Source organism: Condylostylus longicornis, unplaced genomic scaffold (genome assembly GCF_029603195.1).
Source record: "Condylostylus longicornis isolate FDR11 unplaced genomic scaffold, ASM2960319v2 ptg000092l, whole genome shotgun sequence".
In the NCBI taxonomy this organism is placed as follows: Eukaryota; Metazoa; Arthropoda; class Insecta; order Diptera; family Dolichopodidae; genus Condylostylus; species Condylostylus longicornis.
In genome coordinates, this window is record NW_026578060.1 from 427,357 (window position 1) to 441,882 (window position 14,526).

The window sequence follows — 14,526 nt, forward strand, 5'->3', positions numbered from 1 at the left end:
TCGGAAAAAAACACAAAAAAAATTTTTTTTTGCAAATTAAATTAAAAACGAAATTTTGAGTATAATTGAGAAAATTAATTTTTTTTTAAATAAATTAAAGCAAAATAAAAATAAAATAATAATAAAGGAAAACTAAAAAAATAAAATAAATAAATTATAATACGATAATTGTGAATAAAATTAAAAATGAAAAACAAAAAAAAAATATTATAAAAAAATTTTTCCGTAAAAAAAAAATTTTCAAATTAATTTTTTGCATTTTTTTTTTTAATTTTAAATTTCATTTAATTTGAAATTTTTTTTCTCATTATAATTATTATTAAAATGACAAATGATAATTTTTATTTAAAAAAAAATATAATAATAATTATGAAATATTAATGTGAATTTATAATTACTAATATATATATAGATATACATATATATATTATTATATATATATTAAAAATAATAAATATATTTCGCAATATTTATTTATTTTGTAATATAAAAATAATATATACATATGTATAAATTATATATTTAGTAAAATAATTATGAGAGATGCCTTAATACTCTAAATTTTTTTTGTATATTTTTGGTCAAATTAAAAACAAAAAAAAATTAAAAATAAAAATTATAATAAAAGTTATAATAAAAATTATACCATAATTTACATACATATATATAAATACAAAAATAATATGAAACAAAAATGAAAAAAAAAATAATTAATTTTTTGAAATTAAGAATGAATAAATTACAAATTATTTGTATAATTAATGGAGCTTAATATTCTAAGTATGGAATCCAAAAGTGATAACGATAATTATCATAAAAAATTCGATATTATTATTGTAAACACAAACCAATTCATATACAAATGATTTAAGTCTATAATAAAGATTTTTGAAATTCTTACGATAAAGATCACTACCGCTTAATAATTCGATACTCATAATAAGCTCCAATATAAATTTAAAATAATTTATATACAAATAATTGAATAGAAATTAATAAAAAGAAAATTACTTGAAAATAAAAAATTAACAAATTGAAATATAGAAAAACTATAGAGAAAATAAATAAAAAATTGTGAATTGAGTAAAAAAAAAACACTTAAAATAAATTTAAAAAATATGTGCGTGTGTTGCTAAATATATGTATATATATATATATTTGTATTTAAAACGTGTCTCACAAATTTTTAAATTTTCTTTTTTTGTATTTTTTTTTTATTTTTAAATTTTTTTTTTGTCTTATTTTATTTTTAATTTTTCATATATATTTAAGCAATATATTTTGTATATATATGTATTTTATTGTATAATTATTTAATATAAATTTTTTTAATACATTTTGAATTGGTCCATTAATTTATAAACATAATACTTCTTTCTTTTAATATACATAATTAATATTTTTTTTGTGTTTTATTTTAATATTTTCTTCATTATCACCATATTATAAAACTTTTAAATGTCTTCTATATTATAATTTTATATATAATATATGGATAATGTTTTTCTTTTTGATAATATTCTTGATTCTTTTTTTTTTTTTTAAACTAAATATTACATAAATTAAATAAAATATAAAATTTTTTTGTTTTTTATTTAATTATGGAATGGACCACGTAATTTTGAAATTGCATTCGTTAAATGTAATATTTCTGTATTCAATTGTGTTACAAGTGTTTCAAATTTATCAACTGAATCTAAAATTTCAACACGTTCAGTATGTGGATTAAAACGTACTTCAAATGGACGTGACATTGTTGATACCCAACGTCTGAATTTATCTTTGGCATCTTCAAAACTTTCAGCTACATAATAAATTGGTTGATATTCTTGATCTTGATATGGTTGTACAGCTGTTGATGCTGGTTCAAATGGACGATGTTCTGGTTTTTCACTAATTGCATGTAATAATTCACCATATGATGATAATAAACCAGCACCATATGCTTTAATTTGTCCTTTTTCTTTGCATAAACCAAATTCAACAGTAAACCAATATACCTGTAATGTAAAAATAAAATGAAATGAATCATTAATAAAATCATTACTAATATTATTTATAAAAAATATAATATAATAATTATTTTATAAAACAAATATGAATTTTTTCTTCATTAACGAAAGATGCTTGATAATAAATCATAATAATAACATTTTTTCAATTATTGCTATTAATATTTGATTATTATTTATTTGTAGAGCATTTAAACATATTATTAAGATTTTATAAAGTATAAAAAGTTAACACTAAATAATTATGTTTTTATTATTATGTACCCTATATAACCATATTATGTATAGTTCAATTCAGATCAATACTATTTGAAATGTGAATAATTTTTAATAAAAACAAAATAATAATTACCTTGAATTGGAAACAATTGAATAAAATATAAAGTATAATATAAATTAAACTTGCAATTTAAACCACGAAAACGCAATAATAATAAAGAAAACAATTAAATTTTTTCAAGTAATATGAGTATTAAATATCACTTATGTACAAAATAATAAATTGTGGCCATTAACATGTGTGATTGACCACAAATAATACGAAAATATTTTTATAGCAATAATATAAAGAACAAAAATATGTATAACAATAATAATTATTATTATACTTATATATCATTATTAACAAGTTAAAAATTGATATTATTACAAATTGAAAATAATAATTATTATAATTCATGTAATTAATTTTAATGTGCAGATACCATAATAATAAAAAGCAGCAAAAACATATTTAAAATTTCTAACCTTGATAATGAGATCTCTACCACAGTTTAATTTACCAGAACAATATTTTTAATATTATTAGAGAATATTTTTTTGCAAAATATTATAATGAACATACTTGTGAACTTATTAAGAATCACAGTCGAATTGAGAAATAATGAACATATTTTGAAATTTAAATTTATAAGAAAATTTAAGTATGAAAACAAAATTCTATTATAAAAGTTTTCTTGCGATTCAGCAATAAGACCTTTTCAGCTGAATTAATATATACTGATTGTCTGGCTCACTGTTGTTAAGTTTGCAATTATAATATATTAATACACAATTCAGCTTATAAATTATAATTGCTGAATTGTTTATCAACAGTATATTACTATAATTTTGAAATCAAATTATTTAAAAAAATATTATTAAATATTATTAAATATAATTCTTCTATATTCAATACATTCTTCGTATTCTAGTAAAATCAAGACATAAAATTTGATGTTACGGTTGATTTTAAATTGTTACATTAACTTTATAACTACATACATACATGCATATTTATACCTACATTGATTTCAAAATAAATATATGTTTTTTTCATCTTTCATTTTAGTAACTAGTAATTTATTGTTTTTTTTATAATAAATTGAGAAACAAAAAATCATTTTATAAACCAGTTTTTTAAAATCTAAAATCAGAATTTTAAATATAGCTATACAGATTTATGTATGTAAGTAGAAAAAAAAATTTTCCGAAAGAATTTCAACTAGCTACATTTTATTGTTGATGCCATTATTTTTGATATGATGATAGCTCTTTTAATACCGTATACATAATGCAGAAATGTACATTAAATGTGTAATGTGAAACCGTATAACAAAACAAAAAGCAGAAACAGAAACAATAATAATAAGAAAAACTAAAGACATTCCTAAGTTCTTTTTAGGCTTTTGATCTTGATATCAGAGCAAAAAAAATCTAAAAGTAAGTTAAGTTCGAGTTTACGTTCTGCTTTTATTTTTGATTCAGCAGTAATATTTTTGCGCATATTTGGATTAGCGTTCTTGACGCACAAATGAACGAACATAAAAAGTACATATATTTATTAACTGCTCCAATAAACACAAAAAAAAAATAAAATAAAAAATTGTAATCTTAAATCGATTGATAGTATAGAGTCTCATATATAGAGTGCACCACCGCACGTACATACATATACAAAAGAACAGCACAAAAAAAAATGATGAAGCTCGATTGACTCTGTTTTTTATTGAAAGTAAAAACAAGCAACAAATGTGGTTAATTTTAAAATTGTTATAGTTTCTACATTAATATTTTAATAAGAAAAAAAAAATATGTAAAGGTTCTATAGTGACCTTGAAATTGGTAATAATTATTGCAGTTGATGAAAACGTTAAAAAAAAGAAGCAGAAAACAAGAAAACTTCTTGGCACATTGATAGTGACATTCAACAATTTTTTTTTTTGTAATTTGAAAATCAATGCAATTTTATAGCCACAATATGTGTATATAAGTATGTATGTAGTTATATAATTATGCATAATAGTTTGTAGAGTAGCCATACATGAAAATGGTAGCTGTTTTTTGCTTTTGAAAAAAAAACAGTGAAAAGAATTTTTACAATGAACTACTTACAATTGTTGTTTCTTTGAATGGTAAATAAAAATTCAAAAACAAATTATTGTTGTTTCGTCTAGTCGTGCTGGTATGCGCACAATTTTAACTTAATTTGGCTAAATGCCAAAAATACGAATATGTACATAAATTTAGTGGTAACTTACTTTTGTTATCGTATAAACGTAAGTAATTGTTTTGACATTTACATAAAATGAAACAACGAACAATAATAATTTTTGTATAACAATTTGTTTTGTCATTTTTACAATGCTATTAAAATTTTTTTAATGAAAATTATTAAAATTTTGAAGGCTCTTACAATAAAAATATTCTTTTAGTGTGGTGTAATTAAGTGAAAAAAAATTTTCTTGTTAAAAATTTGAATATTTATTGAGACTGATAATGTCAATTAAGATGACATATTTGAAATGTCAACTTGACGTATTAAATTCAATATATAAAATTTTAAATTAATAACTTAGTGTTTCCACTTAATCAAATGCCTACAGTTTTAAAAATTTGTTGCAAAACTGAATAATTTAAATATTATAAATAAATGTTTAATTTAAGAAATGAATTCAAATTCAAGTTTTTAAAACCAGGACATTTTAAATATTGCAAAATGTTATAATGTTATACTTGCATAAAGCAATGCAAAAGCATAGGTACATGTTATTATATCATACCAAAATGTGTTATAAATAATTTCCAATTATAAGAAAAATGGAAGCTATTCAAATTAATTAAAACTAATTTTAATATAGCGATGCGATTTACTATATAACTATTATACATATAATAGTATATAAATTAGTATAATATTTTGTATAATAAACTATTCATTTTATTATATTAAAACATTTTTTATAATTTGACCCTGGACATTTTTTTTTGTGTTCGATTTTCTTTTTTAAATAAATCGTATTTTAGAATATTATACTTTATTTCAAGGTAAACATTAATCTGTTTTTTATCATACATACACAATTTTATACACATGTACGTATACCATAAGAATTTGAAAAGCTAAAATAAATTATTAAGTAAGCATATAGAATATGTATTACAGAAATAAAACCAAATATAATCTCAGATTAAAATTTAAATGGATCTATAAAATGAACGAAAAGAATTTTAAGGATTGTTTCAAAATACAACAAAAAAAAATTATATTACTTAAATCCGCGAAATAGAATTCATTATAATTATGTAATATGGGTAAAATTTATAAATAAATGTATGAGCAACATAAAAGCATAGAATTTTAGAATTTTAGAATGTAGAAAAAACAAAATATAAATTCTAACAGGTTCTCTATTTAAAATTCATTATCAAATTCATAATCTGATAATTTTCAATTTTCAAATCAAGTTTCTCTCTCCCTCTCTCAAATTATACATATTACTCAAAAACATACCAACATACTAATATTAATAATATTAGTGTGCTGTAATTTGAAAATACAAGCGATAATTAAATGTAAGATTAAATTTTAACATAACATTTACATTAGATTTTTTTGTTTGAATATATACATAATACATTACTATTATGTTTTCCTATTTAATATATTCGTCTCATTTTCTCATATTGAATTAAAATTGAAAATAATATTTGAAAATGATTTTTGATATTTTTCTCAATTCTTTGCTTGAATTTTGATTTTAATTTTTTAATTTTTAAATATTTTGTGCACTCAAAAACCTATTCAAATTAAAATAATAAATGCAATTAAATTAAAAATTGAATAACCTCTTTTTAGAATTTTTTAATTATTTTTTTGTTTAAATGTGAAATGAAAAGTGGTTAAGATTTAAGTGGAAACAAAATGTTATACAAAAATTTTTAATTCATTCTTTAACTTTGACCATATCATTGAGTGCCATTAAAAATAATCATTAAATTAAGATATGTGCATTAAACATAGTACACATGTATGTATATGTAATGTACATATGTAAATTTTATAAATTACTTAAGATAATAATCTTAAATGACCATCATGTTTTTCAAGAACCGCAGTAATTAAAAAATAAAATCACATATTTAAGCCGCATTATGTCAATTTGAATTAAAAAAGTAGAAAAAAGAACGTGTGTGTGACATGACATATGTTAAGTAAAAAATTTTTAGGTTATAATATGAAGTTATTCATCTTTTAAAACAAATTATAATAATTAATTAAAAATATTTAAATATTTGTAATTATGTGTGCTATATGTAGATTACATAACCATGTTTATTGGTAAAAAGCAAAAAATTTGTTTAAAAATTTGAATTGATTGAATCAGAAAATGGTCTGGTTTTGAATGCTTTTATATAATAAATAATTAATTAAGAGACTTAAGCTCAAGGCAACTCATGCGCGTATTTTATATCGAAATTTCAATCAAATTTTAAACATTTCAATTTTTAGAATTATTGTGAAGTTCCTACACCTATCAAGTCGGAAGACAGACAATTTAATAGTCAAGCATCTGCGTTAATTTTTCAATTTAAATTTAGTTTAGGCAATAATAAAAAAAAAATACTTACAGTTGATAATTTTTCAATTTCTTCATCTGATGCACCCAATGATGCTAAACCGATTTCTTGTGAGAATTGTGCAAAACTGGGATCAGCCAATAATGGCATATGTCCAAGAAGTTCATGAATGCAATCACTATATAAGAAAGAGAAGAAAAAATTATTTTTTAATAAGTTACCATAAATTTATTAATAAAGTTCAATTTAAAAGTTCAAAGAAAATTTATTATTATTAATAAATTTTTTATTCAAATTTTTCAAAGTAAAAATGAAAAATAATTGAATTTTCCTAAATTAATTATTAAAACATTATCATTTTCATTATCACCGACCCAATCACATCGTCATCATCACGTCGTTATTGTTGTTAAAAGTTATTATTATAATTGACATATGCGAAGGAAGAAGATAAAAAACTCTTTTATAAATCAATTATTCTATATTCTAAATATTTTTAAATTAGAATTGTATATATGTATATATATATATATATAGACAAAGTGTATATGTATTTATATCCTTATTAAATTGCTATTAAATTTTGAAAGTAAAAAAATTAACAAGTTTTTATCGTAAAATTTTTTATGTAAAGGAAGAAAAATATTCTTTAATTACGTTGGATGTAAAAGGAAGTTAAAATAGTTTTTCTTTTCTTTGAATTTTTTTTTTTTCAGGAAAATTAAGTAATTTTCTTTTGTATAGAAAATATTTTCTTTCTTGAACTTGTCAAATGTTTTTCTTTTTACTTTGAACTTTTTTCTTAAAAAATATTGCTTTTATATAAAATTAACTTACGGTTCTGGTGTATGATATGGTGAATTTACATGACGAACATATTGTGTACTTTGGAATACTCTAAATGCCAATGATGCTAAGAAATCTCTAGCTGTTAATAAACCAGCAGCTGGTCTTAATGAGAAACCGGTATTTTTACGTAAAAATGAGCTCATCTCTTCTAATTGTGGTATACGATCTTCAACAAAAATATTTTCATCTTGTAATTTTTTAAATACAGCTCTATATTCAGCGCATGCATGTTTTGGCATTAAATCAAGTACAGTTTTAAATACTGAACGCCATGTTTTATTTTCAACATCAGTATATTGAATATATGGAATTGGATCACCATATTTGTATGCAAATGCAATTTCAGCAATTTCTTTACGACGTTGTCTATATACTTTATCAGCAAAACCTGGATGATTCATATCTAATTCTGGTTCATATTTTGTCATCAAATGATTACAATTATCCAATTCGGATGCATGTTTTGGGAACCATGGTGTTTTAACATTAATATTATTATCAGCCATTAATGTAATACCACCAAATGCAGCAGATTGACGTAATGAACGAATCAATTGTAATAAATTACCTCTGGTCATATTTAATTTAATTAATACATCATGTTGAATACCATCTTGTTTTGATGGTCTTGATTCTAAATGTATAATAATACCATGGAATGTTTCAATTGCTTTTAGGATACGTCCTAATGATACCATACTATCTTTAAGTCGTACAACTAATGCTGCATGTTGTACAGTATTTTCAGCTTCTGGTGATTCAGAAACAACATTTTGTAGTATAACTTCTTCTTCAGTTAAACCATAGTCTATAAATAAAACAAAATCAAATTTATATAGTCAACGTTTGCTCAACAAAATTAAATAATAATACGAAACTAAGATTCCAAATGCCATACTTAAATTTCAAAAAGGTATTAATAACGAAATTGGTAAGGAAGATGAAAATATTCAAACATTTTCACCGCTTTTACTGAACAAAAAAATAACAAAATGATTCGAATCCATTTTATAATAAAATTTTTTATTTTTGCATATATCCTTTTTTTTCATTTTTAATATTTGAAATTTTTAACTTTTTTATATTGTAAAAAATTGGGGTAACAAATTTCACTCTTCAATAAATGCTTTTAGAGAGAAAACACTTAAGAAATTTATGATTCAATAAAAAATTAAATAAAAAAATTTTTTCCATTTTCCTTTTCTTTTTTATACATGAAAGCATAATAATTTTAAGGATATTTTTATGACATTTAAAATTTCCATAAAAACAATTGAATAAAAAAGTCAACTTACCATTATTAGAATCATTGTTTGATTCTTCGTTATTTTCATTGCCATTTACAGGTTCAACTGAATTGATTTTTAACATAAATGTGAAATAAAATAAAATTAAAGAAAAAAAACCAAAATAAATAAAATTTAAAAACAAAAGAATTTGAAAATAAAGTAAAATAAAATTTTAAATTAAAATCAAATTAAAAAATAATTTTTTTTTAAATACCTTCGATTGTTACACCTTGATCGTCATCTTCATTTGGAATATTGGCATCTTCTAATTGATGAGGTTGTTCCTCATTTTGAAAATCAATATTTTCCGATTGTGGTACATGATGATCTTGAGCTTGAGCTTGGATCATACAATCTTCCAAGCTAACTTCTATACATTGTTACAACATATATATATATATATACAACAAACACATTTACAATATTGAAATAATCATGCATGAATTTCATTAATAGCAACATCAAATTTATAGCAGCAACCAAAAAATTCATTTATCAAATTAAATGGGGAACCGAAAATAAAATAAATAAAAAAAAGAGAAGTTTTAGTGTAAATAAAGGACCAAAGAATTATAAAATTATTATAAAATAAAAGAGATTAACGAATATCAAGTTTTGCATATTCCAACAACAATTCGAAAAAAACTTAAAATTCTTTGTATAATGTAGGTGCCCTTTCATTTTATTAATAACAAAAAAAAAATTTATATTTCAACTTTCTTTTCAGATCCTTTACTTACCATTAGCACGTTGACGAGCCTCTTCTAATACTGTTTGTTTAGTTTGTTTTGTTACAATTGTCTCGAAGCGAGCATCATCTACTAATGAACGACGGCGTGATGGATAACCATTCTATAATCATGAAGCAAAAAAAAGAAATAAAATCATTATTAATATCATAATTTTAATTCTAAAAATAAAATATGGAATTAAATTTAATATTCGTATTTAAAAATTGAAAATTGTAATTTTATAATAATGACAGTAATAATCTTAGAGTAACTTAAGACATAGAGAGAGAGAGAGAAAAAAAAAGAACGTATATTATGGTATTTAATTCCGCTTGACTTAATCACATAATCGTTTCGAAATCGTCTTATTCAACTTTTTTTCTCTCTCTTTTTTTTTTGTTTTATTGGAATAATTTCCTTTTAGAATAGAAAAAATAATGTTTTTTGTTTAAAAATGTTATGCGTATACATGATATATTCATATATAACTGTATGGATGTGTTACTTAACATAGTAAGAGCAAAAACATACACACAATTGAGTGCTTGGAGAAGATTTTTTTCTCTTTGCAATTTTTTTTTGTGTTGAAATTTTCCTTATTTAATTTTTTCATGGAATTGTAAAAAGGATTTATTATGTACCTTTTTCTGATTTTTAAATTATTATACATAACTAAGTATGAGACCAATTTCACTGCATTATTAAAAGATTATTTCAAGTCCTTTTCGGTTCCATTTTCATTCATTTTTTCTTTCACATTAGTTTTTTCTTTCTATCAAAAATTGTTAAATTTAGTTCATTTTTACTAAATGAAAGATTTTGAAAAATTTGAGATTTCCTTTTCGAAATTCAGCGAAATTTCGAGATTAGAATTGTAAAATAATAAAATCTAATTTATTCTTTAGCTGTAAGTATGAATGGATTCTATTGATTTCAGTTTTTAAAACATTGCATATTTATAGGATCAAGTTCAAAATAATAATAAAAAATTTTCGAAAATTAAAATTTGGATTTTCGAACTATTAAAGGATTTTCGAATTTAAATTCGAATACCGTAGTTGTATAATTTGGAAACAAATGGACATTTGTATGAGTAGTTCATCCCTACTCTATTACATACATAATGTATATAATATGTAGAAAATATATTTATTTAATATGAAAATATAATGTAAAATTGATGTAAAAATAAAAAGAGAGAAAAAAACTAAGATTATTTTTAATATTTTTTCTGATTCCTAATTTTTTATTTTTTCATTTGTTGCTTGCTATATAACATACTTTTAAGATCCTTTCGAATACATTTTACTTGATTCTTTTTGTTATAAATTATAAGTATAACATAAATGTATGTATACTTTAATATATAAGAAAAATTCTGAAGTCACGGTTGAAAAATTCTTCATTCTTTACTTCTATATTAGTTTCTATTATAAATTTTCTGTTTTCATTCTTTATTTTTCTATATATAGATTAGCCAAAAGGCACGTACATAAAACCAAAGAAACAAAAAATATTATGACAGAAAAATGGTTATTAGAGTTGGTGACAATGACGTATTTTTATTGCCACCTTAAATATATTAAGATTTTATTTCAATTTATTATTATTGTTGTAACATATACGCTTATTTCATGTGGGGGAACAGAATAAATACGAAAAAAATCGGAAATTAAGGAAATTAGCATTGTTCGAAAAACTTTTCTCTTTTATATTTTTATAAATTTTTTTTAGTTTATATAAAGTAAAATTTTTTGATTGAAGTCTCGTAAAGAGAAAATAAATTGTTGATTAGAGTCTCTTTCATATCTATACGGAATTTGTCAACATTTTCGATGATGTTGATGAAATAATTTAATTTTTTTTTATAACAATATTGTTGCGCGCCTTTTTATACATCAATTATATTATGTTTTTGAAAATTAAATAAAAGATGAAGCAAGTGAAAAAAATTTGAAAATAACAAAATATTTTTGTAATGAAATCTCATTAATAAACCAAATTTTTTGTTTTTTTTAGTTCATATTTTATTGTGATGGGAACTCTCGTAATAGTGGTGTTAAATAATCGATTGAATATTTTTGGTGTCAACTTAACAAAAATGACTTAATCTTTTGTTATTTAAATTGTAAAATTTTATTGATCATTTTCACCAATTTATTTTTAATAACGCTACATACTTTTTCTTTTGTCACCTTGTTTTTTTCCCCATTTTGATTTATCAATCAAAAGAAATTTGATTTAAAACTCTTTTGATATCGTAAATCTTTATTTCTTCGGTGGCACTGTGTGTGTGTGTGTATTGTCTTTAATATTATTTTTGTTGAAATTTTGTTTTATTTTAAAATTTTTTCTTATTGTTTTGTTTTTGATGGGAAAAAGGCACGTATACAAAATATCGCGCGGCTAGTATTTATTTTGTAAAAATCGAAAAAATGCAGAGAGAATGTAGAAATTTCATTTCAATTTTTCATTAGCTATTTTTTTGGCAAAATTAAAAGAAAAAGGTGTACAAATGCGCTTATTGCAAAAGCAACAGGTTGTTTTTTTTTTGTTGGTCTTTTATATCGTGTTTTAGGTAATAAAATCACATTTTGTATTTATAAAGAACGTAATTTTTATTTTTGGAGTTTTGTTTTGATTATTAATTGTCAATATATAAGAAACCAAGCAGCCCTAAAATTATCATTGTTGCTGCTGCTCTGTTTAAAATGAATTGAATGAAATAAATGAAAATGAAAGTGTAATGTAAATTTTTTTTTTGGTTTTATTAAAAAAAAAAAAAACGAAAATTAATAAAATATTTAATAAAAAAAAATAATAAGAAAAAGTATTGAATATTTTGGAATTAAATGCACTAACCGGTATATACAAAAAAGTATAAGAGCATAAGGTTAGGTAAAGTTTGAAATTAAATTATTAAGTGATATGAATATGGCGGGTCACCGTTATATTATAACACGGGTTTTGCTTCTTTTCAAATTTCCATTTTTCTGATAATTTTTTTGAGGTTTCATAATAATATCAGCATTTTTGTCTTTTATTTACAACTGCAATTTTATAATTTTCTATATTTAACCCAAAATAAGGGCTTAAAAAAAATTGCTATAAAAAAATTATTCAGCTTTCACTCTCTATGAATTTTAAACAATTAATTTTACAAAAATCTAATAAAATTTCAAAATTTCTTTGGAATTCTTTTTAGTTCTAATATTTAATAAATTATATTTATTATACAATAGTTTCAGAAACAATAGAATTAATATTAGAACTGTTCAAAAACTGTAATAATTTAAAATTGAAAATATAACGTTATTTTTTTAAATTTCAAAAATACCGTAATTATTTTAATAGAGTATTACAGTTGTAAATTTCCACAAATTAAAAAATAATTTCAATTTTTGAATCAGATAAATTAATATTTTTAATTATTCTAAAATTTATTTAATAAAAAAAAAGAACACTTACCTCAATGCTGTATGATTTTTTGATAGCGAATAATTCACGATTTTTTTGTGCTGCAGCTACGGCCATTTTTGATTTAATTTGATTTTCTTTTAATAATATAGTTTTTAAAACAATTTAAAATTTTGATTATAGAAATCCTTTTGATTTTCCTTTATTTTATTTTGCAAAGCTTCTGACTACCAGAGTCTGACCAAATTTTTATTTTAAATAACAAACTAAAATGTTATACTTTATAATTCACGATTTAAATAAATCCTTTTTTCTTTTGTAATTCCTTTTACTTAGCTGCGTCTAATTTTGCTTCGACAATTTGTTTTTCCTTTTTAATACACAGGTTTGTTTTTTTGGGGCAATTAAATTTTCTTAATTTTTCTCAAAAAAAAATCACTTGTCTTATATTTTTTAATTAAATAAAGCACAGGATATTAAATTTTTAATTTTTAGTTTAATAAATAATTTAAATAAATACTTTTATTAAATTAAATCCTTTTCTTTAAATATATATATTATATTTTTTTCTGTTAATTTGTAATTTAAAAAGCAAAATATTACAACAGCAAAAATAATTTTATTTTTTTTTTAATATTAAATTAAAAACTCAAAAAACTTTATCAAAAAGTCTAGAGAGAACGAATGATAGCGAATCAATGAATAGATCCTCTAGTCTGCAATCAGTTTAAATACCCTCCGTCGTTAAAGCACAATAAAAATTAACTTGATTTTTGTGCTTGCTTTGTATATACTGAAATTAAACAGAAAGAAAAAGAATAACAACAATATGTTAACAGCAGTAAAAACAGTAGAAGAAAAGAGAAAAAGAAACAAGAAGAAAGAAAAAAATCTCATGCATATCAACTCGGCCTGACCTGTTGTTTAACATTTATTTAAAGCGAGCCACAGTAAAAATTTTTCTTTTCTTGTTTTTTTCTGCTTTTTTCTGTTTTTTTTGTTTTTATTCGGTAAATTCTGTTTTATATTACAGTTTTTTTTTTACATTTATTCGTGTAAATTTTAAATGACCTGTTAACAATACTACAGAATGTAATGTTTTAGTTTTGAGTTAATTTTAACAGAAACAGTAGCTGTTATATAAAATATGTAAATATGTAAATATTATTGATGAGATGATACTTGTTTGATTATTTTTGATTTAATCTACTTGATTAGTATCAAAAAGAAAGAGGAAAGAGTGGTATTGAAAAACATACCTACGTCAGAAATAATGAATATGGTGGGTTTTATAACACACTTTACTTTAACAGGTGATTAATAACAAAATTTGCGTTAGTAAAAAAAATGATGTTTTTTTGGAGAAAAATTAAAAAAGTAAAAAAAAAT

General features: G+C 21.4%; 1 protein-coding gene across 1 annotated transcript; it reads right to left on the reverse strand.

Moving 5' to 3' along the window:
• Positions 1-374: 374 nt before the first annotated feature.
• On the reverse strand, positions 375-13,818 carry LOC129613871 (tyrosine 3-monooxygenase). Its single transcript, XM_055528175.1, has 7 exons — positions 13,189-13,818; positions 9,730-9,841; positions 9,204-9,359; positions 8,996-9,052; positions 7,689-8,508; positions 6,903-7,029; positions 375-2,000 (listed from the first exon to the last, which is right to left on the reverse strand). Exons 1-7 carry the CDS (start codon positions 13,252-13,254, stop codon positions 1,596-1,598), a joined length of 1,743 nt encoding a protein of 580 aa, XP_055384150.1. The 5' UTR covers positions 13,255-13,818; the 3' UTR covers positions 375-1,595.
• Between the last annotated feature and the right edge of the window lie 708 nt (positions 13,819-14,526).

Coding starts and splice junctions, on each gene's coding strand:
- LOC129613871 (XM_055528175.1), bottom strand. CDS start 13,254: ATGGCCGTAGCTGCAGCACAAAAAAATCGTGAATTATTCGCTATCAAA. Junction 9,360..9,729: donor GGCTCGTCAACGTGCTAATG/GTAAGTAAAGGA, acceptor AACAATGTATAG/AAGTTAGCTTGGAAGATTGT. Junction 2,001..6,902: donor AAATTGAAAAATTATCAACT/GTAAGTATTTTT, acceptor TTTACATTACAG/GTATATTGGTTTACTGTTGA.